The sequence below is a fragment of the Aulonocara stuartgranti genome (assembly GCF_965226115.1).
Source record: "Aulonocara stuartgranti genome assembly, chromosome: 12".
NCBI classification, from domain to species: domain Eukaryota; kingdom Metazoa; phylum Chordata; class Actinopteri; order Cichliformes; family Cichlidae; genus Aulonocara; species Aulonocara stuartgranti.
Genome location: NC_138948.1, coordinates 16,884,538 through 16,911,896, shown reverse-complemented (window position 1 = coordinate 16,911,896; position 27,359 = coordinate 16,884,538). Strand labels below are relative to the sequence as shown.

Here is a 27,359-nt window from a genome sequence, read left to right as displayed (position 1 = left end):
TCCGTATGCGTCAGGTCAAACGAACACTGCAGCATCACCGAGAGTTAAAAACTGTCTAAATTCTTTCATATTTAATAAAACGATCAGCATTGCTGCTTTACCAGGTGTAACTATGAAGTTTAACTTCCAAGCATCCATGAAAACAAAATTTATTACATTTAACGGAGTTAGAAGTTAGCGGGAAGCTAGCGAAAGTTAGCTCGCTAGTTTCACTAGTTACTTAAGCATGATATTGCATGTTCTGACTGAGAGATTTCTGAAAAAATTCAAACGTACAGCTCTGCTATCACTTCCAACATAAATGAAGACAGGAAACTAAACAGCAGTGACGTTTGTAGGGTTACTGAAGTTGGGCTAGCTGATATATAATGATGTGCTACGTGATCGCTAGCGACACAGCTATGTTAGCATAACATAAACAGTGAAGCTGGAGGACGAACACTAACACTTTTCCACTTATAAAAGTTAACGTTAAGGTTCCTGATAGATAGAGACAAATGCAATCGCATGGCAGGATGCTGTAAACGGACCAAACTTCAGTCAGGAGAACAACTGAGATAATCCATCCACAATACAAGGTTAGTTATTAATATACTGCAACAACATGGAAATAGAGCAGCTGCCAGAGAATTCAACATTAATGAATCAATGGTACAGAAGTGGAGGAAGCAAGAAGAATGAGTTTAATAAAGTTTGATTTATTTGACTGCTTTGTTTCACTTAATGTGCCTTATAATCCTGTGCACCTTATGGTCCGAAAAATACATACTGCACACTGCAGTTTAATGTTGCAAAGCACCTCTTTTTAACTTCAGTGGATATTATACATGGTTATGCTCAGGATATGTCAGCCCATTTCTACTGGAAATGCCTTTTGGTTAAACTTTCAGCAAGGAATTTGCATTTGCACTGTTACATTTTTATAAAGCTTTAATGTACATAAAAACCAGCTTCTTGTTTAAGTGAAAATAAATGGAAGGTTGCCTTTTTGCGCTAGTAATATTGTGGAGTTGTATTTTGTCTTGCATCAATTATATCGTCACTTATATCGTTATCGCAAATTTTCAAATATATATCGTGATAAATATTTTTGGCCATATCGCCCTGCTCTACTAGGCAGTATCGTTAGAAGACATAGCATACATTTTCACTGCTATGCAGATGACACCCAGCTCTATCTGTCCATGAAGCCAGATAACACACACCAATTAGTTAAACTGCAGGAATGTCTTAAAGACATAAAGACCTGGATGGCCGCTAACTTTCTGCTTCTTAATTCAGATAAAACTGAGGTTATTGTACTCGGCCCTGAAAATCTTAGAAATATGGTATCTAACCAGATTCTTACTCTGGATGGCGTTACCTTGGCCTCCAGTAACGCTGTGAGGAACCTTGGAGTCATTTTCGACCAGGATATGTCCTTCAACGCACATATTAAACAAATATGTAAGACTGTGTTCTTCCATTTGTGCAACATCTCTAAAATTAGAAATATCTGTCTCAGAGTGATGCTGAAAAACTAGTTCATGCATTTATTACTTCAAGGCTGGACTACTATAATTCATTATTATCAGGATGTCCAAAAAACTCGCTGAAAAGCCTTCAGCTAATCCAAAATGCTGCAGCAAGAGTACTGACAGGGACTAGAAAGAGAGAGCAGATTTCTCCTGTTTTGGCTTCCCTTCATTGGCTTCCTGTTAAATCCAGAATTGAATTCAAAATCCTGCTCCTCACATACAAGGTCTTAAATAATCAGGCCCCATCTTATCTTAATGACCTTGTAGTACCATATCACCCTATTAGAGCACTTCGCTCTCGCTCTGCAGGCCTACTTGTTGTTTCTAGAGCAGGGCTCGCAAAATCGCTAGCCCGACGTCCCAGGGCTAGCGATTTTTCCAGTCGGGCTACCAAAATCTATCTCAGCCCTGCCCGTCGGGCTATCATAGGTAGGAAAAATATATGTCAATGCTTTTGCATTCTTTCGGCAATGTAGTTGGGTAATTATGTCATTGGCATCGGTGAGCCACTGTCAATATGTCACATATTGAAATCGCGTTTGAATTTGCGCTTGTTTTTTGCTTCACTTTGCAATCGCGCGAACTGCGCATAGAGAGCGACAGTACTGATTGGTGAGTGACGATAATTTGCGCACCAATTCCTCTGACATCGTCTTATCAATCGTTAGCTTACTATGCAAACATGACAAGTGAAATCTCCCACAGCAAGCTTAAACATGTGAGAGGTTGATCGCGCAGAGAATTGCTGACAACGTGAGTGCGTGTGTAAAAGCAGCAGGATATATATTTTAGTTCAGCCAAATAAGACAGGTCAGGGTGAAGAAGTGACAGCCAAAGAAAAGCTTACCACAAAACGGAAAAGAACAAAAGGAAAGTGCAGCTTTATGGTTTCATGGACAAAAGAATTTCTGTGGCTGCAATATGACAAGCTAAATAACCAGGGGTGCACATAAGTGGTCCGCAGGTGCGCATTTGCTGTCAAAATAAAAAACGCGCACAAGATAAGAAGTTGCAACGCGTGTTTGCGTACATAAGATTTTCTGGAGGAGGACAGACATTTGTTTAGAACGCTTAAAGATGTCGAAGAAGCAAGCTCCTTTAATAAGCAATTACTTTGGTGTTCCTCCACCTCCAAAGAAATGTCAGAAGGAGTCCGAACCACAAAAGAAGCGCGTGTTCTCGGAAAAGTGGTTGCAGGAGGTGAGCTGGCTTCAAACAAATGATGAACGCACAGAGATGTGGTGCACAATGTGCCGTGAAAATCCCACTCTAGCGGACAAAAACAGTGCCTTTTATATGGACGCAAACGCGTGTTGCAACTTCTTATCTGGTGCGCGTCTTTTATTTTGACAGCGAATGCGCACCTGCGGACCACTTATGTGCACCCGTGTAAATAACATAATGTTCTGCCGGGTGTGTTGTTGGTTTTCCCTCGATTTCTGAGTCGACAAGCGTCTTTGTTACTGGGACCAGTAATTTTAAGAAAGGCCCCCATTAGAAGCCATGAGAAATGCAAGAAATGCATTATTATTATTCCAGAAATAAACAGTTAAACATTTTTCTGGAGTTACGATTTCATTTCAGTAGGTAAATAGTGTAAAACATATTTGCTTATATAGGAAATATCTGTTACACAGAGTGGTGATAGCATGACACGTTCAAGGTAACAGTGAATGAGCAACAACTGGACTTAAATACATAAATAGCCCTTTTTGAACTAGAAGTCATAGTCATACATTTCATTCACACCCAAATGCATTGGGGACAATCGAAGGTTCAGTATCTTGCCCTTTGACGTGTGGACTGATAGCATTGGGGACTGAAGCACTGATTAGTACGCATAGCCACAGCTGCCCAACATAAATGATTCCATGTTGGTTAAAGACCAAACCAATCAGCTGCATATACACTGCAAAAACTCAAAATCTTATCAAGTATATTTGTCTTGTTTCTAGTCAAAATTTCTCATCACACTTAAAATACGAGAAATCAGCTACAGATATTTCAGTGAGATATAGGAACTTGTGAAAAAGTCTTGAAAACATATTGTTTTATTTTTTGTACCTTTTAACATTTCACAAAGTAAACTTGTTTTGTATTATGAACACATGTTTTTGTTGGCTGGTTAGAGTTGCATGGATCGCAGATTTATCCGTTTTTTGTGAATATAAGCTGCTGACTGGTGAGCAGAATTTTCAGCTTGGTACGTTAGTGTTCATCGTCAGTTAATCATCAAACATATTTAGTGCTTATAACAAATATATTATGCTAAATAAAGACAGATTTTTCCACAATGTATATGATAGTAAGAGTTAGTAAACCTCTATTAAAGTCTCCCTCTGCAGTCTGTTGTTTCTTAGATTCAGCATTGAAACTGAATTTAAAACAAAACATAGATGACATTCTGTTGCCTCGGCAACCACCAAGATCTCACTGCCTACAGACATTCAGTAACTCTCATTGGATAATGTTAATAAATATCTTTCACTAAATATGAACGTTTTCTACCTGTCCTTGTTTAAATTATGAAAGAAGTTATTATGCCTGAGAATCTCTAGAATGTCGAATACTTTCCACTAAACAGTTGTCTTCTACTTTGGTTAGTTTTTTTAACAACCATTTAAAAAACATATTTTTCTTTAGTTTTATTTTTTACTGCAATTCCTGTAGAGTAGCTTTTATAGTGTTAATTCAGTATGTGCTACAAAATAAAAGCCTTTCCTTTACATTAGGTTTGTGGGCATTTTATTTTGAATTGTTCTAATCATGGCACTTCAAAGGAACAGCGCATCACAGGAACAGCCTGTGATGTCACAGTGCACATTCTACTGAAAAACCTATAAATAGGGGAGACATTCAACCAACTTCAGTGGATCTCGGATGGCAGAAACACAAAACAACCTGGTTGTTAAAACAAAGACAAGGCAGACGCAGAGAAACGCAGACGCAAACGCTGACGCATCTACAATGGCAGAAGCAAAAAAAGCCGCACAACCAAATACTGAAAAGTCTCCTGTGGCACAACCACCAAAGGAAACGGTTGTGAAACCAAAGAAACAACAAAAGCAAAAACAGAAAAGAGTGGCTGAAGAACCAAGAAGACCAATTACTCGGGCATATGCCCAGGCTCTTCTTGAAGCTCAAAACACCACGGGTTATGGAGCAAACCCGAAAAATGAAGAAGTGCAAAAAAACACTGAAGCCACTCCTGAAAAAGAAAAGGCTGAATCCCTCCCTATTTCAAATGCAAAGGAGGACATGGAGAGAGAGGGAAATGGGAAGAACCACAGCAGACCAAACCCTGTGCCTAACGGAGGGACTTGGCAATATCAACCCAATCCCACATTTAGACCCCCGTTTAATCCCTGGCACGAGATTGCTGCTCTCAGACACCAACTGGAAGCCTCCCAATACCATCAGAACGACCTTTACGGTAAAATGGTAGGTGCAAACAAGAGGGCCTCTTATCACCAGCTTGAGGTGAACAAACTTCGTGAAGAAATTCACGAGAACAAGCGAAATTATGAGGAAACGATTAAAGACCTCATAGAGCAGCTGGAAGAGGCTTCTAGTAATAAGCCCAATGACATCAGTGAGACAGACACTCTCACAAATGACAATGAAGCTATTGTCATATTGGATGAGGTGATTGCTACCCTGCAGGACCAAATCAGCCACCCTACCACAGAGCAGTGTGTGGAGTCTGCCACTCCAACCACAGAGGCTTCACACACTGACTCTGTAGGACTGAAGTCCTCTAAGGAGGCTGAATTTGAGCTCAAATGTAGGATTCAGCAAGAGCAGATTGAGATGCTCCAGAAACAGCTCCTAGCAGCTCAAAATCAGCTTGAAGAGCAGGCCGTTAAACATAGGCAGGAGCAGGAGACACTCAACCTGGAAATCAGTGACCTGAAATCCCAGCTCTGCCCCAACAAGGCCCTTCATGATTTGAAGAGAGAATCTCCTGAGCGAGAGCTGAAAGAGGCCAAAGATTGCTCACTTAAAATCCCACAGCAGCACAAAGAACAAAATTCCACTGCTGCAAATGAAATGCATAAATGTGAGCCTCTGAAAGAAAACGAGACTGGAGAACAGGAGAAGATGGAAAAAGAGGACTCACTGCCATCCACTGCAATGTCTCTGCAGGAGCCTCAGAAAGAAAAAGACACCACAGAACAACAGAAGATCGAAAAAGAAGAGTCAGCTGCATTTTCTGTACAGGAATCTTTGCAAAGTCTACAAGACAAACAGAAAATGCTCAATGTCAAGGTGGCTGAACTCGAGAATGAAGTTAAGAGCCTGCCAGAGATTCCGCCAAGTAAGAAGAAGAAGAACAAGAAGAAGCGGAACTGTGTGCGTCCCCAATTTCACATAATTGGTGTCAACATCAAGTCCTAAAAATCATATTTATATACAACTAAATTGTCAGTGAACATTTGAACCCCTCTCGGTCGAGACAGAAGGCCACCCCTTCCTGAGCCCGGTTCTGTCAGAGGTTTCTTCCCATTAAGAGGGAGTTTTTCCTCTCCACTGTCGCAAAGTGCTTGCTCATAGGGGATTTGGGGGCTTTTTTTTAACACCAACCACTGGTAAGTTCACTGACATCAAATTTAAGACTCAGCAAATATGGAAATGGATCATCCGTCATCAAGTGAGGAATCATCCATTTAAAACATGTTTGCTGAGTCATATTTAGTTGTATATAAATATGATTTCTGTCACACTCAGGCCAATCACAGACTAATTTGGACAATTGGTAAAAAATAAATAAATTGAAAAAATTGAAAAAAAGTAGTTGTGTCATTGTTTCGTGTAGATTTCAAATAACATGCCATTTTATGTCAACATATTTCTGTTACATTTGTAGTGCTCGTGGTTTTATATTCTTATGATCCTGTTTGTTTGATGAGTATATCCTTCTTCCTTACTTCACATATTTACTGCTGCTTGGCTAGCTTTAGTCATGCTAGCATCAGCACGGGTAGAAACAGATACACATCAGAGACATCACATGTAGCTTGTGTTTATGTTCAGAGTGACATCTGATTTAAAAGCAGGCAGCAAAGCACTGAGCAGCATATCAGTCAGCACAGAAAGCAAATGCCATAAATGTCATCAATTAGGCTGGAATAGTTTGTTGTTTGTCTTCTATTGTAAGTGCTTTACATTTCAGCATGACATCCTGTATGTGTCCTAGGCAGTAGGGCTGGGCAATATTATACCGTTCACGGTAATACCAGTATAATGTTAGGCAACGATAGGAAAATTAAATATCGCGATAGAATATGAGTAAAACGCGCATGCGCAGTGCCTTTGTTTTCATACGCACATGTAGGGCTGGGCGATATGACCCAAAATTCATATCTCGATATTTTTTACCTGGACGGCGATATAAGATATATATCTCGATTTTTTTTTTTAAAGCCATGAAGTAAGAACAAAAAGAGAGTTCTTAGTCAAAGCTGTGTCCCAGATGTCACACAGGCACTTTTATTAACATAGAGCATAGATGTACATAAGATTTACTCAAAAATAAATTATGAGCATTTATTAAATAATAATGCTCCATAAATAAAAGAAAACAATGTTGTTTTGTGCATAACAAAAAGCTCACAATTGTGCAGTCAAAATGTAAACTAAAAGACGCTGAGTAACAAAGACAGATTTCACAGCTGCTCTGTTCCCAACTTCTACTGTGTGACTGACAGTCTTGAGTTTGAAATCCTCTTCGTAACCACGTCTCTTAACAGGTGCCATTTATGGTCCTTATACACAGTAGGGTAATATTACGTTGAAGCACAGTACGTATCACTCCGCGAAGCTCCTCGGTAGCCGTAATGCTCCGACAATCCATCAAGCGGTGCAGCACCGTAGCTTACCAAAGTCGTACTAAAACATTTTTGACAGATTGCTGAGCGCTGTGTACCACATAAAATCGGTTAGTGGCCATCAAGCACAACCAGAATTCATACATAAGGCGCGCTGTCAACTTTTGAGAAAATGCAAGGATTTTAGGCGTTAGCGTGGTTAGCTCGTTAGCGTGGTTAGCTAGCTAACACGTTGACGGCGTCTAGGGTTGCCAACTCCCTGAAAAATAAATAAGGGACACCTCGTGGCCGGGGCCGGGCAACCTAGTTGTCTTCACCCTTCCCATTGTGGTAGCTCTTTTTTGTGTGTGTGAAATTATTTTTTAACCATTTGACTTGAATTTGATTTAAGCAGATGCATATTCTTTGTGATATGACCATATGGGAAACAAATGATCATTTAGCTATTTATTTTTAGCTCAAAATGACAACATTAACACAGTAAAACAGGTCTCTTTCTTAAACAGAAGCCTGTCATGCTTAACTTTTGAGAATATAAGTAAATCTTTCTTTAAAAGAACTCTGTCCTGCTTAACTTAAAATTATATAAATTAATAGAAAGCAATAGAACGAAAAATATTCTTGTAACAGTGCACATTTAGTGCATTTAGTACAATTGGCTTCAGTTGAGGTATTATTTCAGCTTTTCTAAAGCTAATCAGCTGCTCCTGTTTGTAAACCCACTTGTTCCCATGATTACGCATCTTAACTCATCATCATTATTCATCTATGTATTACTTTTATGTATTAGTCATCTATTTGTTGTAATCATCTATCCTTGGAGTTGTTTATTACACAAAATAAATTATATTATCACACTTCTGGCCACATAGCGCTGATATTCACTGCACATGCCCATTTTAACCTTAACCAGAGGGTTTAAAAAACAAACCAGTGTTTACATACCATATCTGCTTCTGCCGTGGCCTGGTGGACAAGAAATTGGTTAAGGGTTCCCCGAGCTTTCACGCCCCTCATGTTCTTCATGTGCCCACCATTAGAAGCATGCCTATGGAAAAAGTGCGCCGGCACACAGTGCAGTGCGCTTTATAGGTGTTATGGTGACCTTTTCCAGCCAGGTGTTTCCCTTTTCCCATTCCTCCCTGTGCTTTTGCAGCCTTTTTTTCTTTCTCTGAGCGAACAAACATTGCTGCTCTAATGCTGGGCTCACACTGTGCGATCTTTGGTCCATTTTGAGACGATTTTTGAGTCGTGCGACTGATTTGGTGATCGGCCCGATTTTGGCCTTCATCGTGCATCGTGTAGTATACGTGGGGTAACGAGAAGCGATTAACACCTCGAGCAGCTCCCGATCATCAATCGCTCGTGAGCCGCTCACACTGCTCACGCGCAAACACGTAAACGTCGGTGAAAAAGACGGAGCAGCACGGCTGTGCAGCGTGTGATCTGGACACAAGCGATGGAGGCACAACTTGTAGAACTTTGGAAAGCTCATCCGAGCCTTTTCGATGTGGCATCACAAAATTATCACGACCACAACAACCGTTAAAATAGTTGGATTTACACTGCTGCTCATTCACAGCTGCCTGATCAATGTTTTTCATTAGCAATTTAGCAAAGTTGATGGTGGTGGTGGCGTGTCTGTGTGAGTGAAAGACAGAGAGAGCGACAGATTTTCTGTTATAACCTTCATGTTATGGAGGCACAGTGTGAGCACTCGGGTCGCATCAGAGCATCGGGCGGTATAGTGTGAGACCCTGCATCGTGACCTACCAACTTCTAACCCCTGCGAGTCAATCGTGCAGTTTGAGCAGGAGCTGAATAACGTGACTGAAAAAATCGCACAGTGTCTGCCCAGCTTTAGGTGTACTGTCGTCCGAGACTTGCACCGCAGTGTCGGCGTTTGTTTCCCTGTTGGCCATGCTTCTTGTTGTGGTCATCTGTTGTCTTCCGGTATTTTCTCCGCAAGCGACCTTTCCTCGACCAATGAGATGAGCGGTAATCTGAATTGTCATAAGTGTGCTGTCAGCTCATTGGTCACAAAGCAGGAGAGGGGCTGGGAATTATGTTTTCAAACAAAGCGTTAATTCCATAAACATTTATAGACTACTTTTGATTCTCACTGTATTACGGGACAAAGTGCGTCCCTTATTAGCTCAATACGGGACGTGTACTTTTGTTTCTAAATACGGGACGATTCCGTATTTTAAGGGACGGTTGGCAACCCTAACGGTGTCCAGCCCCACGCACGGGGCGATGTGCAGTAACTCGTTAACGGAGATTTGCCGTGTCCATCTTGTCGCTTCCTGCAGGTGAAGCGATGGGGGAGGAGGGGGAGCTGTGTTTATTGAAGGAGGGGCGAGGCCGAGTAACGTTGCGTAAAGACAAAAGTGGACGAAAGAGAGGCAAACTTGCGGCTCCACAAGTATAATTATAACGTAACATAGACTATATCGATATAAAGGATATTGTCACATCTTATATCTCGTATAAAAATATATCGATATTTTTTAAAAACTCGATATATCGCCCAGGCCTAGGGGGTACCCTCATAGGTACCCTATTGTACCCTTTTCAAGGGAACATTTCTGTACTATAGTTTGAAGGTACATTTATGTCTTAGGAAAGTACATGATTGTACTTCAGATGGTACAACTTCATAAGGTACAAAAATGTACCAAGCCTAAAGGGTACAGAAATGTCCTTCAAAAAGGAACACCCCCAGCGACAAGCATTTGTACCCTTTTTGGTACACTTTGGTACCCCTATTTCTGAGAGTGTATAATAGTTTCATTAGGAAATAAAGTGAGTTTTAATCATTTACTTACAATATAAACAGTAGGGCTGAAGTCCACATGTAACCTTTATTAAATTGGAGTGAAATTTATTTTATTCGTCCATACTGATATCTATCATCAAGGTAACTGTGTACAATCTCTCCACAGTAATCTGTGACTCTCTAGGGTCAGTGAAGTCAATAAATGAGATGGACCTATTTGCTCTACACTCATATGAAATAAACTTGTATTTTTCATTTAGTAAATAAATCAAAACCTTAAAACTTTGTGTTTAAAACTGAACCTTTTTCTTTAATTGATCGTTCTCTTTAGACTCTTATAGCTCTGGGTAATTAACAGCTATGAGTGAACAACCATTGTGTGACGGAGCTAAATCAGAGACAGCTCTTTAAACTTGATGGTACTTCTAAATTGCACTCATGGTTTCTGTAGCATGACTGCATATAAACAGGAAATAAATGTATTGGGTACTCCTTGTTACTCACCATACAGCCACCCAATAATATCGGGAGCAGACGGCTGGTTTGCTTTCATACCCGGTGAACAAGCACTCCCCTCTCAGTTCATTTACTCTATCACCCAATAGTTATTCCACTTGTATCTCCCTATGGGTTGCTGCTTTCCCCCTTCCTCACTCAGCCCTCCACCAAATTCAGCTTCATTAGCACATAACAGGCTATCAACATGCATAGCAGGGTCCTGATTTAGATGTTCAAGCTGATTAGCTCTTAATGAACCAAGACCGGCTACCTGAATGGAAGTGCACACAGTGGCATAAGACTACAATATACATGCAGGTGCGCTCCCACCACAGAAACACAATTCTAAGGATATAACATACATTTTAATAACCTGTGTTTTGCTCATTATCACACCTAAGAGAAGACGTAGACAAGGCAGAAGAGACACTGAGTAATTTATGTAGCAGAAATTCTTAAACTGTTTCATCTGAAAGTGAGATCTCTGACTCCTCTAAAGAAGCCCAGGTAGTAATTAGAGATACTTTTAAACACTGTGTGCTTAAACAGTGCATATCCAACAGCTGCGTTTGATACAGACCAAATGAAACACGGTGTATCTGTGAGGCAGTCTGCTTTATAACGTTATTCAGCTAAACTGGAAAAAACACAACGCTCAGAAAGGAAAGATAAGCATAGCAACAAGGACGTGCACATTTTTATTAGTCACAGAGCGCAAGACAAAAAAAAATGTATATATAAAAATGTTCAAGATACAGTAAATGCAGACAATGCATTAAATTTGTGGTATGCGCGTTCTTAAGAGATGAAAACAGACGAGACTCTGTAATGAACGGAAATAATCGAAGCTCATGGCCTCTCCTTTATCTTTCTTTCCTCTCATTCTTCTCTGAGGGTGTTTATTAAAGACCCGCATTGCCCTTGGCTATTCAATCACTTTTCAGTAAGAAGTAATGGTTGTACTGAATGAATGCAACGGCTGGCAATTCATTACCACAATCAGACGACTAACACCCCACCCCCCCAACATCCCTCCTCTCATCTTGTGTACTTCGCCCTGCTCTTCGGGTAGTTTTCAGCATTAAGCAGAATTCGGGGCCTTGAAAACCGGGATGTCTGATCTGATTTGCACATAACCACCTTTGTTTGTTGAATCTGTTTAGTGTGCTTGTGAGCAATGCGGCGCATTCTAAGCGGAAAACAACACAATGAATAGATGAATGAAATCCTCAAATGACAAATGGCAGAACGTCACATTCACATGGAGCAGATGGGATGCTGATCATCATTTCACACGTTCTGCTCTCCAAATCTGAAGCAGAAGGGCAGGTTGATCACCAATTAAAATAGCTACCTTAGTCTGAAACTAGCGTGATTTTTTTCCTTCCATGCAGCGCAACTATTAGTTTCATTACATGAAAAGAAAACTTTCAAGGCCACTGAGTGATGTTACATCTGCCACAGTTTTGTTGGCAATTTTTTTTATCTCTGCCTAAGAGCAATATACTTTTCCGCTGCCTGCAATTTTCTCATTATCGCCCACTTCCCCTCAACCACTGTTTATTTTCTCCCGTCCCTCACCCTCTGCTCGAGCTCCTGGAGTGTTTTCTCGCTGACGGGGTCCACTTTGGTCACCACCGCTTTCCTGCCCTCCAGTTGAACAATAACAGTCATAATGCAGCACATGTCCACAAGCTCTTCCTGGCATCTCCTCATCCCCGCATCCAGCTCACCTCTCCGAGACGGGTCACGCTTCAGGGCTCCCTTCTCTGCTACCGAGAAGCCCAGAAGGCCTGTCAAAACTTCATTGGACAGCTCCACGTCCAGGTAACCGGTCCCGTCAGATATTGTAGCAGAAACACTCCAAACGCCATTACTGCTACTCAGTTTTCCCAAGAGAGTCACAATGAAAGCTTTGACATGGATCTCCATGATGTGGAGAAGTGGTTTGGACATTAAATTTTCTAGCAAGCACAAGTATGTAAAGGGTGGAGAGGTCAGAGTGACAGGAGGGACTGTGCTGCCACTCCAAGCATTTTGTTTGGACGACCTTGAAGCTTCTGTTTCGTAGCTAGTGCTCTCGGTGCCTCTACTAGACCTAAGCTGAACAGGGATCTCATTTGGTCCACTAGTCTTCCCACTGGTTTCTGCCTCTTCCAAAATGCAGTCCATATCTTCATCCACAAAATCAATCTCGTCATTAGCAGCCAAATATAATTCACGTGCTGCCTCCGAAGCTGCTGGAGAAAGAAATAGCTCGGGAGTTGTCTTGGTTAATTGCTCTGAAGCTTCTCTATTGTCCCTTTTCTGTGCGCTGGATCTGGAGTTGATAGACCCAAGTCGTGGCCCAGAGCCACTCAAAGTGCATGATTCAAACAGAGCAGCTTGGGGTTTTGTTGCTCTGTTGGGATTTCCTGTTATTCTGCTGTTCCGTGGTGTGTTTCTGTAACTGCTGTCAGATGGTGTGGGGACACTTTCATTTTCCTGGAAAATCACACTGTCCAGCTCCTCCAGGGGAAGGTCGTCAAAGTCTTCGTCAGGAAAGTCTTCGTCTGCCATGCTGTGATCTTGGATCTGTTGATGAACTGCATCGGGGGGAACTGAGTCAAAGAGGTCAGCTTCCACGTGTTCGTCATCATTTAGGTAACCCTGGTCTAAACCATTTCTGCTGCTTCGGGTCGAGCCACCTCTGTCAGAGCGGGTGGAAAGTTCACTTCTGAAAGACAACAGCAAATTATGTCGGACTGAGTTAACAGGGCTTTTAAATCATCGGGGTTAATCAGCTCACTGTTCAAAGCGCACACAGAAGACTGGACAAAGAAGTTCACACAGACATAAATTTGAAAAAACTGTAGCGACAACACTTTGCATCATCCTATCCTTGAATCTTCGTCATCACAACATTGAAACGATATAACAGCTAAATATGAGACAATGTTATTTCTCTGTGTAAGTCAATGAGGCCAGTGTAAACTAGTGACTCTGCAGTTCATTCCTCCTGGAAATAATTGTACCCTGCACAACTCGCTTAGCATTTTACATCATGACATATGAACTGTCTTTTTCCTGCATCTCAAAATGACCGGTGTACGTTCCACTTTATTCTCAGCAGCTTCTGTCTCTTCAGGAAATTGATGAACTTTAAATAAAACGGAAATTGTCGTGACATTTGAATCTACCCTGTGATTTCTCCTCCTGCTGTAGGTATACTGCCTATTTGTTAAGAATGTTGTTCTCGTCACCGGCCGCAGCGACGTAAAGACATTTTATTAGAAAACTTTGTGAAGATGCTGTAAGACGAATGCATTAAAACCATCTTAAAGTCTTTTTTTCCCCTGAAGATAAAAGTGATGTTAAAACTAGAAATGCCACGATTTCCACGACAGTGCAAAGTGAGGCTTTGCAGCATCGAAATGTCAAGACATCACATTGTTTACCACCCACCTGGACGAAGCGGCTGGGACAAGGCTCCTGATGGACGAGCTTCTTGAAGACTGAGTGGAAGCCTCATGCAGCGTGCTGTAGCCGCTGTCTCGGGCAGGTTCAACCTGAAGCATTTCAACTTCCTCTTGGGCCTCGAGACTGGCTAACAGCTCTGCATCATCAAGATCCAGATCATCCACTTCCTGGTTACCTTAAAACAAAGAGAAAAAAACAACAACAACAACAACATATATGTTAGTATAATTTTAAAAAATGGGCAGGTTAGATTAAAGAAGAAAAGCAAAGCCATATAAGACAGAATGTCTAAATTTCTAATAAAGTGTATGTAGTGTCACATTGTGCCGATGATGGATGATCTTTGAAGATACACAGAGTCTAATACATATACCTTGTTGTTGTGCTGGAGCCTCCTCTCCTTCCTGTTCCTGCTCAGAAAGTCCCAGTGTCCGACACAGCACCCTGCCCTATCACAACAGTATCAAAATAAGCCACTGAATGTGTATGGTGTACTCCATCTTATTGCTATACAAAATCCTATAATATCTTTGTGTAGTTTTATACAAGAAAAGAGAAATCAGAAGAAATGAGACAAAACGTACGAGAAATCGTTAGAGGTTACCTGGTTATTCCTGTCCACCAGGTCTTCGACCTCACCACCGAGGATTTTGATGTTGGACGGCCCCAAAAGCAAAACACCAAGTCTGCAAACTATCTTTCCTTGCAGCTGCAGCTTTGCACCGGGCCTGCAAGAGTCAGCAACATTTCAGGAAAATGTCTAGTTCTTATTTTTAATTAACAATAACAACAACATTTCATCCATTTCTCATTGTGCTTGGATACTTGTGTTTCTATAAAACTCGAGGCAATATTGTTAGGAGGAAAAGACTTTTATTTCATTTTAGGCAGACATGTGCCCTTTAAAATGTTTTCAAATAACTAGCAGTAAAAAGACACGATATTGCAGTAACATGTTTTACAGCTCAATCCTTAACCTGAGTGCCGCGCTGAGAGCAGGGATTGGCTGATACTCCATAGCCTCCAGGCTCTGAACTCCATCTGTCACCTGTGCAATCAAACATGTTTGATCAGAAAACACGTAAGTAATAAAAAGATTATGATGACATTTATGCAAATCTATAAGAAAAGTGTGTTTGTCTTTTTGTGTGAATTAAACAGATTAAAAGACAGTTGTGTGAATTTTTCAGTTCATTTTCTGCAGTAATCTGAGACCCCGTGGGCTGTTGTCTGGAGGCTCTCATAAATATGTGAGGGTTTGGATTTAGACAGAAATATCTGGGCCAAAACTTAACAGCTCTGTAACTGCTCTTTACTTATGAATGTAGACGTATTAAGGCATAAAGGAAAATTAGAAAAACAAAAAAAACATAGTAGATGATTTGTGCATTTGTGTAAGTTAGCATATTTAATTTAATTTACAATTTCACTAAATAAGGGAAATATGACTATCTAAAATTTTTAAAAATAAACTGAGTTCAATTAGACTGGCCACAACCAGGTTTACTGCCAAACCTGCTAAATCAAGAAATGATTTAAATTAACACAATCTAAAGAAACTCAAAACAGCTGAGAAACAAAACATTGACATCTATCAGTCTGGAAATGATTACAAAACCATTTCTAAAGTTTATCCACAAATGGAGAAAACATGGAACAGTGGTGAACCTTCCCAGAAGTGGATGGTCTGCTAAAATTACTCTAAGAGCTCACCGACAGCTCATCCAGGAGACTCCAGAACAACATCTATTTTGGGATGTATGTACATATTTTGGGGGGAAAAAGTCTGTGGACTGATGAGAGAAAAGTTGAACTTTGTGGAAGGTTTGAGTCTCGTTACATCTGGTGTGAAACTAACACAGCATTTCATAAGAACAAAATCGTACCAGCGGTCAAACATGGTGGTGGTAGTGTAATGGTCTGGGGCTGTTTTGCTGCTTCAGGATGACTTGCAGTCAATGATTGAACCATGAATTCTGATCTCTACCAGAAAATCCTGAAGGAGAATGTCCTTCCATCAGTTTGATCCTAAACATGTGAGCCAATCATCCTCTGAATGACTCAAAAAAAAAAAAAAAGTCTGGTCTTATAATAACTCTGGATACTGTAGCATAACTTTAAACAGGTCAATGATACTCAAAAACCCTCCGGTGTGGCTGAATGATAATAACTCTGAAAAGATGAGGGGCCAAAATTCCTCCACAGTGATGTGAACAACTCACTCAGTTATCACAAACATTTGATTGCAGTTCTTGGTGACAAAGGTGTCACAGCCAGCTATGACATTTAGGGGCAATTATTTTTTCACACACAGTTCTAAAACAGTAATTTATATTTACTAAGTTTATGTTTGTCTAAAAATGCAAAATTGTTTGATGATCTGAAACATGCCAGCGTGACAAATATGCAAGAAAAGAAAAGAAAAGGAAATCGTGAATAATAAATAATTTTCCACAGCACTGTAGGTTGTTTAGACTCTAAAACCCATGTAGACTGATTCAGTATGGAAATAACTGTTATTTCGATTTCTTTTAATATGATTATACACGCTGGCTGCCCTGTCCTAGTCAAAGCTAATCTACGACTCTTTGATCAAAAATGGTCTGAGAAACAGTTAAAAAAGTCACAGCAACGTTTCTAAGCAACACCTGCACTGTTCTTTAAGAAAAGAAAAAAAACATACCGGTACACTGAAAAGTATATTACTTATGGTGGAAATTAGACTCTGTCTCATATATTCCTGCAATTTACTCTTTCATATGCTCTCACTGATGGTACCGTCCGCTCTGATTCAGTCAGGAAGAGAAGCAGAATTATTCCACTCAACCAAACATACAAAGATAAAGTCTGGTCACAGATAAGTGCTGGACACACTGCGTGCCACTGCAGTCAAGACGAGTCCAGACAATATTTTCTATTAACAACACAGTTTAAAGCTCTGTCTCTACGGGAAGTGCCTGAATGTTTTTCTGTTTGTCTGTGAGACGCTGAAAAGCTACTAAGACACAGACAAACGCAGGATGCTGGATGATGCAAAAGCCAAAGCTTTAAAATGAAATTTTATGTTTTAAATCTGCAATTTTTGATCTCCCTTTTGTGACCCAAGAAGACAACTAGTATCATCACATATTCAACATCTGCTTTTTAAGGTTAACGCTGTTATTTACATAAAGGCATTCATTCAAAAGGCTTTTACTGAAACTCAATTGAGATTTTTTTTAATGGCAACTATGATTCACATAAGACTCTGACCTGCAGTAGAAGCATACGGGTGGGTTTGGCTTCCCAGGGCCTCTGGGTGGTCTGTGTGACTGCAGACACCTCGTCATTGACACAATCTGTGCCCCTCCACTTCTGCAGCTGACCATACGCCGGCTGACTGATGTCCAATAATGAGTCGACCTAAAACAGAGTTGGACCTCTTGTCATGTTTCCATTTGCGTGCACGATGATCAACCGAGCGTTGGTGTCACCAGCAAGGTGAGTTATCTGTATGCACAGCCCAAATTAATCATCACCATTAACTCAAGCGCTATATTTCCTCAAGAGCTTGCTTTGCAATTTTTTTCCCTCTCCGATGCAGGCAAAAAAGCCACAAAAGCAAAAGTAACAACAATAACAAATGTACACACAATACACACAAAAACTCAAATTTTAGACTACTTTCAAAAATCACGGGTCAGTTAAATAAATGCAGCAGGAACGCCTAAATACCCCCCTCCCAATGTGAAAAGCTGAGTGACTTGCCTTTATGTGATTTAGCTCAGGTTTTATGCTGTTGGTACACATATTGTTCTCAGCCTATTGTTTGCTGTTTTTACATGCTTTTTTTTTATTTGGTTTTTTTTTTGTTGAAAATATGATCAGAACTGTCCCCAACAACAAAAAGAATAAATAAAGAAACTGGATGAACTATGTAACATGAAAGTTTGTACCTGGACGCAGAAGTTGCCACTGAGCTCAGTCTTCTGGGCTTCAGCGAGCCCTTCTGGCAGGACAGGAAAGTCCAGGTCTCTGAGGTCTGTTAACAGCCATTGGTCCAGCGCCTGAAAAACCACATCAAGCAGTGAGATTCATTTTTGGTTCACTTACTGTCATTCAGCAGCAGTTACACATAGAGTGGACCTATTATGTTCACTTCCAGTCCCATAATTTATTCTTTTGTTATATGTACAGTGGGGCAAAAAAGTATTTAGTCAGCCACCGATTGTGCAAGTTCCCCCACTTAAAATGATGACAGAGGTCAGTAATTTGCACCAGAGGTACACTTCAACCGTGAGAGACAGAATGTGAAAAAAAAAATCCATGAATTCACATGGTAGGATTTGTAAAGAATTTATTCGTAAATCAGGGTGGAAAATAAGTATTTGGTCACCTCAAACAAGGAAAATCTCTGGCTCTCACAGACCTGTAACGTCTTCTGTAAGAAGCTTTTCTGTCCCCCACTCGTTACCTGTATGAATGGCACCTGTTTGAACTCATCATCTGTATAAAAGACACCTGTCCACAGCCTCAAACAGTCAGACTCCAAACTCCGCCATGGCCAAGACCAAAGAGCTTTCGAAGGACACCAGGAAAAGTATTGTAGACCTGCACCAGACTGGGAAGAGTGAATCTACAATAGGCAAGCAGCTTGGTGTGAAAAAATCAACTGTGGGAGCAATCATCAGAAAATGGAAGACATACAAGACCACTGATAATCTCCCTCGATCTGGGGCTCCACGCAAGATCTCATCCCGTGGGGTCAAAATGATCATGAGAACGGTGAGCAAAGATCCCAGAACCACACGGGGGGACCTGGTGAATGACCTGCAGAGAGCTGGGACCAAAGTAACAAAGGTCACCATCAGTAACACACTACAACGGCAGGGAATCAAATCCCGCAGTGCCAGACGTGTTCCGCTGCTGAAGCCAGTGCATGTCCAGGCCCGTCTGAAGTTTGCCAGAGAGCACATGGATGATACAGCAGAGGATTGGGAGAATGTCATGTGGTCAGATGAAACCAAAGTAGAACTTTTTGGTATAAACTCAACTCGTCGTGTTTGGAGGAAGAAGAATACTGAGTTGCATCCCAAGAACACCATACCTACTGTGAAGCATGGGGGTGGAAACATCATGCTATGGGGCTGTTTTTCTGCCAAGGGGACAGGACGACTGATCCGTGTTAAGGACAGAATGAATGGGGCCATGTATCGTGAGATTTTGAGCCAAAACCTCCTTCCATCAGTGAGAACTTTGAAGATGAAACGAGGCTGGGTCTTCCAACATGACAATGATCCAAAACACACCGCCCGGGCAACAAAGGAGTGGCTCCGTAAGAAGCATTTGAAAGTCCTGGAGTGGCCTAGCCAGTCTCCAGACCTCAACCCCATAGAAAATCTGTGGCGGGGGTTGAAAGTCCGTGTTGCTCGGCGACAGCCCCAAAACATCACTGCTCTCGAGAAGATCTGCATGGAGGAATGGGCCAAAATACCAGCTACTGTGTGTGCAAACCTGGTAAAGACCTATAGTGAACGTTTGACCTCTGTTATTGCCAACAAAGGTTATGTTACAAAGTATTGAGTTGTATTTTTGTTATTGACCAAATACTTATTTTCCACCCTGATTTACGAATAAATTCTTTACAAATCCTACCATGTGGATTCATGGATTTTTTTTTCACATTCTGTCTCTCACAGTTGAAGTGTACCTCTGGTGCAAATTACTGACCTCTGTCATCATTTTAGGTGGGGGAACTTGCACAATCGGTGGCTGACTAAATACTTTTTTGCCCCACTGTATATGTATTTTAAATGACACACAGTTAAAACAACCCTTTATTTTAAAGGAAGCTTTAGTGCAAAGCTACCTGCAGATACCGGTGACTCAGATCCAGGAAGAAAAAGTAGAAACTCTACAGAAAAATGATTTAACAGAGTAAGAAAGAAATGTCACAGGGATTTGGATGAATTCAGTGCGTCGGTAGTGTTAGCAATGCCTGCAGATATTTTATTTCTTGTTTATAATATGAACGCGCTCTACAGAGTTGAGATCTCAGGACCACTTGAATGAACCGGCATGCTGCTGAAACCATGAGGTGATGATTTGTGCCTTGAAAAAAACAAAACAAAACAAAACAAAAAACAAGAAACTTTGTCCTCTTCCAAGCATGTAGTGGAAAAAAACAACAACAAAAAAAGACAACTTTGGCCAAAAAGGAGCACAGCTGTTTGACAACAATATTTTGGTACACTGTGTCATACAAATGATGCGTCAATACAGGGAAATATTCCCCACATGACGCCACCGCAAGCTGCGACAGCTGACGCCGAGTAGGATGGAATCATGCTGCCATCAGCTTGTTGTAACAGAAACCAGGATTTGTCAGACCAGAATGTGTCCTTTCACTCTTCAGTCACCCACATTTGCTCATTATTACCTACTCTAGCATGAGCTCCTTGTTCTCAGCTAACAGTGATAGAAATGTGTATGGTCTTGGGCTTCTGTTTCTTGGTTATCAGCCCCAGGGTTGTTTGAGTTTTGCCTTCTGCTAGCTGCATATTTGCAGTATGAAGATCACATGAATGCAAAAAAGGAAGAGACACCGAACTAACTGCTGTGTCACAGATGTTATTCAGCTCAGACTGGGTTATTCTACCAAGAGTGATAAAATGTGCATGAACCACATCAAATCCACATGTTCACATCGAAGCCAGTAACCATCTTTGAGTCAAAAGTAGGGTAACCATCCACCCCGTGACCACCTTCTATCATGTGGCCCATACTTAACCCATGTCATAATAAGTGAGCGAACATCTTATAAGACAATAAGTGGAAACAAGATCTCTTAATCTATACTGGAGTTTCTGGAGCTGTGGAGAATTATCCAGAAACAGGTAGGAAAGGAATCCTTAGACTTTTGTTGACAAAAACAAAGCATTTGATTTCTGTCTATCGAGTTGTACACGGCTCCTCCTTGAATCACTACCTTATCGTGGTGGAGGGGTTTGTGTGTCCCAGGGATCCCAGGGGCTATGTTGTCTGGGGGCTTTTGCCCCCTGGTAGGGTCTCCCATGGCAAACTGGCCCTGGGTGAGGGACCAGACAAAGAGCGATTCATAAGACCCTTATGAAAAGGACACCGAGGGAACAGTTTACCCTGCCCGGGATAGGGTTACCGGGGCCCCGCCCTGGAGCCAGGCCCGGGGAGGGTGCCCGAGGGCGAGCGTCTGGTGGCCGGGCCTTAGTCCATGGGGCCCGGCCGGGCACAGCCCGAAGAGGAGACATGGGCCCATCCTCCCGCAGGCCCACCACCCGCAGGAGGCGCCATAGGGGTCGGGTGCATTGTGTGCCGGGTGGCGGCCAGGAGCGGAGGCCCTGGCGGACTGACCCCCGGCTGCCAAGACTGGCAATAGGGACATGGAATGTCACCTCTCTGGTGGGGAAGGAGCCTGAGTTAGTGCGTGAGGTTGAGAGGTACCGGCTAGATATAGTCGGGCTCACCTCTACGCATGGCTTGGGCTCTGGAACCAGTCTCCTGGAGAGGGGCTGGACTCTGTCTCAGTCTGGAGTTGCCCCTGGTGAGAGGCGGCGGGCTGGGGTGGGTATTCTAATATCCCCTCGGCTTGCTGCCGGTACGTTGGGGTTTTTCCCGGTGGACGAGAGGGTTTGTTCCCTGCGCCTTAGGGTCGGGGAACGGGTCCTGACTAGGGGTGGGTTTTTATAATCGATTCATCGATTAAAATCGATTCTGGCTTGGATAACGTAAAATCGATTCATTAAAATCCTGAATCGATTTTTTAATATAAATTTATTTTGTCCGAAATGCCAGAATCTCTGGTGACATCTCACAAAATTTCAAGAACCACCAAACAGTAAATGAGAGCAGGTACAGGGATTCTTCACATAGACTTAAACACAGGGCGTGACCCGCGGATCAGAATCAGTTAGATGTCGCCTTTCTCACAGTCGGGGTTGAAAGTGAAAGCCGACAGCTCGCTGATCCGGGTCCGCGCTTTGTGTTCACGCCCTTTATGTGCTGATTCTAAGGCTGTTAGTTTGATCTCTCTCCAAACAATATTGACCGAACCAGCAGCAAAAGAAGATCCAAACGCTTCACATAAACATCGTCATGAATTCACTATTTTACTGTTTTGCTTCCATTGCGATGCGCAGCTCTCTCTCTCTCCCTCTCTCCCTCTCTCTTTCTCTCTCTCTCTCGAACAGTTTTGCTTTCTTCATTATTCGCTTGCTTGTTACGCACAAGTCTACTGTTGCTTACAGCGCTGTCGGCCGCTGTTTTTTTCCCTTTTACATTCTTCCGAAAAGAAAACCTCATTTCTGCTGTTCAATACTGAACAAATTTAAACTTTTTAAAATTATTCAAAATGCAAAATGCTTAGCCATGTCTCTAATAAAACCACTGTAACGTCAGAGGTAATGTTCATTAATTAATGGTTTTCTTTCGTTTTTGATGTACTGCAGAATATTTTTTATAAAATCCCAGGCCAGAAAAATCACCTACATGTTTTTCTGTGTTTTATCTTCAGCTACTTTGACACAAAGGCATCTGCTGTGATGCTCACAGCTTGGATAAAGTCTTGCGAGTGTCAGCTTCCTTTTTATAGATACAAAAATATGTAAATGTACTGATCTGAATTATATTTCTGACTGTCAAAATTTCCCAGATTTAAATTGAATCGAATCGAATCGAATTAAATCGAATCGTGGATCGAATCGATTCGGGACCTTGTGAATCGGAATTGAATCGATTCTAGAAATCAGTGACGATACCCAGCCCTAGTCCTGACTGTCATCTGCGCTTATGCGCCGAGTGGCAGTTCAGAGTACCCAGCCTTCTTAGAGTCCCTGGGGGGGGGGGGGGGGGGGGGGGGGGGGGTACTGGAGGGTGCTCCACCTGGAGACTCTGTTGTCCTGCTGGGAGACTTCAATGCTCACGTGGGTAACGACAGCGAGACCTGGAGGGGCGTGATTGGGAGGAACGGCCTCCCTGAGCTGAACCCGAGCGGTGCTTTGTTATTGGACTTCTGTGCTAATCACAGTTTGGCCATAACGAACACCCTGTTCGAACATAAGAGTGTCCATAAGTGCACGTGGCACCAGGACGCTCTAGGCCGTAGGTCGATGATCGATTTTGTAATCGTATCAGCAGACCTGCGACCATATGTTCTGGACACTCGGGTAAAGAGAGGGGCTGAGCTGTCAACTGATCACCACCTGGTGGTGAGTTGGATCAGGTGGCGGGGGAGGACGCTGGACAGACCTGGTGCACCTAAACGCGTAGTGAGGGTGTGCTGGGAACGTCTAGCAGAGGCCCCAGTCCGCGAGATCTTCAACGCACACCTCCGGCAGAGCTTCAACAGCATTCCGAGGGAGACTGGGGACATTGAGTCCGAATGGACCATGTTCAGCGTCTCCATTGCCGAAGCTGCTGCATTGAGCTGCGGCCGCAAGGTGGTTGGTGCCTGCCGTGGTGGTAATCCCCGAACCAAATGGTGGACACCAGAGGTGAAGGGAGCCACCAGGCTGAAGAAGGAGTCCTATCGGGCTTGGTTAGCCTGTGGGACTCCGGAGGCAGCCGACAGGTATCGACAGGCCAAGCGGAATGCGGCTCGGGCAGTGGCTGAAGCAAAAACTCGGGTGTGGGAGGAGTTCGGAGAGGCCATGGAAAAAGACTTTCGGACTGCCTCGAAGAGATTCTGGCAAACCGTCAGACGTCTCAGGAGGGGAAAGCGGTGCTCTACCTGCACTGTGTATAGTGCTGGCGGAGCGCTGCTGACGTCGACTGAGAAAATTGTCAGGCGGTGGAAGGAATACTTCGAGGACCTCCTTAATCCCACTGACACGTCTTCCGAGGAGGAAGCAGAGTCTGGGGATGAGGGGAATGACCCGCCAATTTCCGGGGGCGAGGTCACTGAGGCAGTTAAACAACTCCTTGGTGGCAGAGCCCCTGGTGTTGATGAGGTCCGCCCCGAGTTCCTGAAGGCTCTGGACGTTGTAGGGCTGTCCTGGTTGACACGCCTCTGCAATGTTGCGTGGAGATCAGGGGCAGTACCTGTGGACTGGCAGACCGGGGTGGTGGTCCCCTCTTTAAGAAGGGGGACCGGAGGGTGTGTTCCAACTACAGGGGGATCACACTCCTCAGCCTCCCTGGGAAAGTCTATGCCAGGGTGCTGGAAAGGAGAGTTCGTCCGTTAGTCGAACCTCGGATACAGGAGGAACAATGCGGTTTTCGTCCTGGTTGCGGAACACTGGACCAGCTCTTTATCCTCTCCAGGATACTTGAGGGTGCATGGGAGTTTGCCCAACCAGTCTACATGTGTTTTGTGGACTTGGAGAAGGCATTCGACCGTGTCCCTCGGGGTGTCCTGTGGGAGGTGTTGCGGGAATATGGGGTGTCTGGCCCATTGCTACGGGCCATTCGATCCCTATACAACCATTGCAAGAGCTTGGTTCGCATTGCCGGCAATAAGTTGGACTCGTTCCCAGTGGGTGATGGGCTCCGCCAGGGCTGCCCTTTGTCTCCGGTTCTGTTCATAATTTTTATGGACAGGATTTCTAGGCGCAGCCAAGTGGCGGAGGGCTTTCGCTTTGGTGGCCTCAGAATCTCATCTCTGATTTTTGCTGATGATGTGGTTCTGTTGGCTTCATCGGGTGAGGGCCTCCAGCTCGCACTGGAACGGTTCGCAGCCGAGTGTGAAGCAGCGGGAATGAGGATCAGCACCTCCAAATCTGAGGCCATGGTTCTCAGCCGGAAAAGGGTGGAGTGCCCACTCTGGGTCGGGGATGAGTTCCTGCCCCAAGTGGAGGAGTTCCAAGTATCTCGGGGTCTTGTTTGCGAGTGATGGGAGAAGGGAGCCGGAGATCGACAGACGGATTGGGGCTGCAGCTGCAGTAATGCGGACACTGCACCGGTCCGTCGTGGTGAAGAGGGAGCTGAGTGTAAAAGCGAAGCTCTCAATTTACCGGTCGATCTACGTCCCTACCCTCACCTATGGCCACGAGCTGTGGGTAGTGACCGAAAGAACGAGATCGCGGATACAAGCGGCAGAAATGAGCTTCCTCCGAAGGGTGGCTGGCCTCTCCCTTAGAGATAGGGTGAGAAGTTCGGCCATCCGGGAGGGGCTCAGAGTAGAGCAGCTGCTGCTCCACATCGAAAGGAGCCAGCTGAGGTGGTTCGGGCATCTGACAAGGATGCCCCCTGGGCGCCTCCTGGGTGAGGTGTTCCAGGCATGTCCCACCGGGAGGAGGCCCCGGGGCAGACCCAGGACACGCTGGAGAGATTATATCTCTCGGCTGGCCTGGGAACGCCTTGGTATTCCCCCGGATAAGCTGGAGGAGGTGGCTGGGGAGAGGGAGGTCTGGGCCTCTTTGCTTAGGCTGCTGCCCCCGCGACCCGGCCCCGGATAAAGCGGATGAAGATGGATGGATGGATGGAGTTGTACACTGAGACAGTCGCACATCCTGCCTACCTGCTGGTTGGTTTGCTGCTGTGACAGATGAGCTTCTCCTCCTGCCTCTCCTTGTAGCCACTCCACACAGGCTTCTAGCCAGGCAAAGGGCACCTGGACATGCCAGGAGGACTGCAGCCATGCTTGGGTAGCACGGACCACTGCCTGAATCCCAGGAGTCATCTCTTCCTCTAAGTGTATTTGGCTCTCTTCTGCTTTTCCAGCTGCTTTCTGTCAGAATATACAGACTGCTTTAGCCACATTCTTATTCCAAAGCTGCTTTAGCCACATTATTTCAATTCAGGTATTCATATCATAGTCGCACTTCTCATTAATTACTCAATAACACATTTAGAGTTTTAATCATTCACAGTTTTTATTGTCATTCAGTCAATGAGTCACTGATGCATTGACTGAACAAAATTATGTGTGCAGAAAAAAAACACACAAAATCACAACAAAAGGTTAAAAAGACTGTAGTGTAACTGTCTATTACACAGTAAACACTAAAAAAAATTAATTAAGATGGTAGTGAAGAATAAAAAAATAAAAAATTTATTTACAAAAATATGTAAGTGTATAGCTGAGGTGTCTGGTGGTGGTCAGGTAAAAAAAATGCAACACAGTAGTTATCTGTAGTGCACCGTTTGTTTGTTTGTTTGTTTGTTTTACTTAATGTAGTTTTAACTTGACTGTATTGTAAGTGCAAAATATGAGAAGAGATAAAATTCTACATTTAATTTACAATGATCCCTGAGCTGAGTCCCCAGTGACCCATGACGGATTAATAGTTAAGCTGTGTTTTAACATGTTCGTTTTTAAATGAAGCCTCTTAGAATAAATTTAGCCTTGCAGTTTATCTTATTTTGTTTTCTAAGTGAGTACTCCAAATGGGCAAAAAATTAATAATAATTCAAGGTAAAGTGTTGAATGTTAACCCTCACTAGATTGCAGGATGAGCTTTTTTGCACACTAGTCTCTTTGTAAAGCCCTCAAACCACTGGGACCATTTAGAAAAGACTGTTTTATAACAAGAACATAATATTATTGTATCTGATTGTTTTCTTGGGTTATTTGAACAAGGTAACCACACTGTCCCTGTACATGATCTTAAGCAGACGTAAACAGATGTTGCAGGACTGAACGGTTTATTAATTTTAAATTGAAATCGCCAATGAAAACAGTTCAATTACGACAAATATTTCGGATGTCTTTATCATTATCATTACCTTACAAAAATTATGTTTATGTCTTGCAGGTATTTCATGCAGTTGTGCTTTTAAACGTAAAGTATGAAAAACAAATGAAATTCAGCTTTGAGAATATGCATTTCAAATCAAATCGGGACTGCGAAAATATCAGAAAAATTATATATTTTTCCCAACATTGTCCAGCCCTGCTGTTGGAGAGCATGAAAGGGATATCGGGTAAGAAAAACTTTACCAAATAAAAGTGTTTATAACCATTTAGCTGGTATGTATATGTTACCTGAGAAGCACGGGGGCAGACTCGTCCATCAAGTATTGCACAAGTAGGTAGAAAGGCGCCAAAGTTGATTAACCCAGCCTACTTATATAACAAACCTGAACACAAGCATCCAGCAGCAGAGGTCCCTACTCACAACAGAAGGCCTTAAACCAAACACTCGTGTCGGAAAAACGTGACCATTAGCCTTGCAAATTGCATCTTTCTAAACTGGAATAACTAGAAGGGCCACAGTTAACAGTCGATCCATATCCGGAAACAGACTGGTATGTACCGCCTCGGTTCTCGTGATTGGCGTTCGTTGTAGCCAATCGGATTTATCGCCTGCTTGAGTCGCTCTCCGT

General features: G+C 42.9%; 1 protein-coding gene across 1 annotated transcript; it reads right to left on the bottom strand.

The window, feature by feature from the left end:
- Window positions 1-11,291: 11,291 nt before the first annotated feature.
- Window positions 11,292-27,294, bottom strand: rmi1 (RMI1, RecQ mediated genome instability 1, homolog). The gene is made up of 9 exons (XM_082554570.1): window positions 27,019-27,294; window positions 25,552-25,761; window positions 18,017-18,127; window positions 17,334-17,483; window positions 15,059-15,129; window positions 14,686-14,809; window positions 14,455-14,530; window positions 14,067-14,256; window positions 11,292-13,338 (listed from the first exon to the last, which is right to left on the bottom strand). Exons 2-9 carry the CDS (start codon window positions 25,711-25,713, stop codon window positions 12,183-12,185), a joined length of 2,040 nt encoding a protein of 679 aa, XP_082410696.1. The 5' UTR covers window positions 25,714-25,761; window positions 27,019-27,294; the 3' UTR covers window positions 11,292-12,182.
- Window positions 27,295-27,359: the final 65 nt, after the last annotated feature.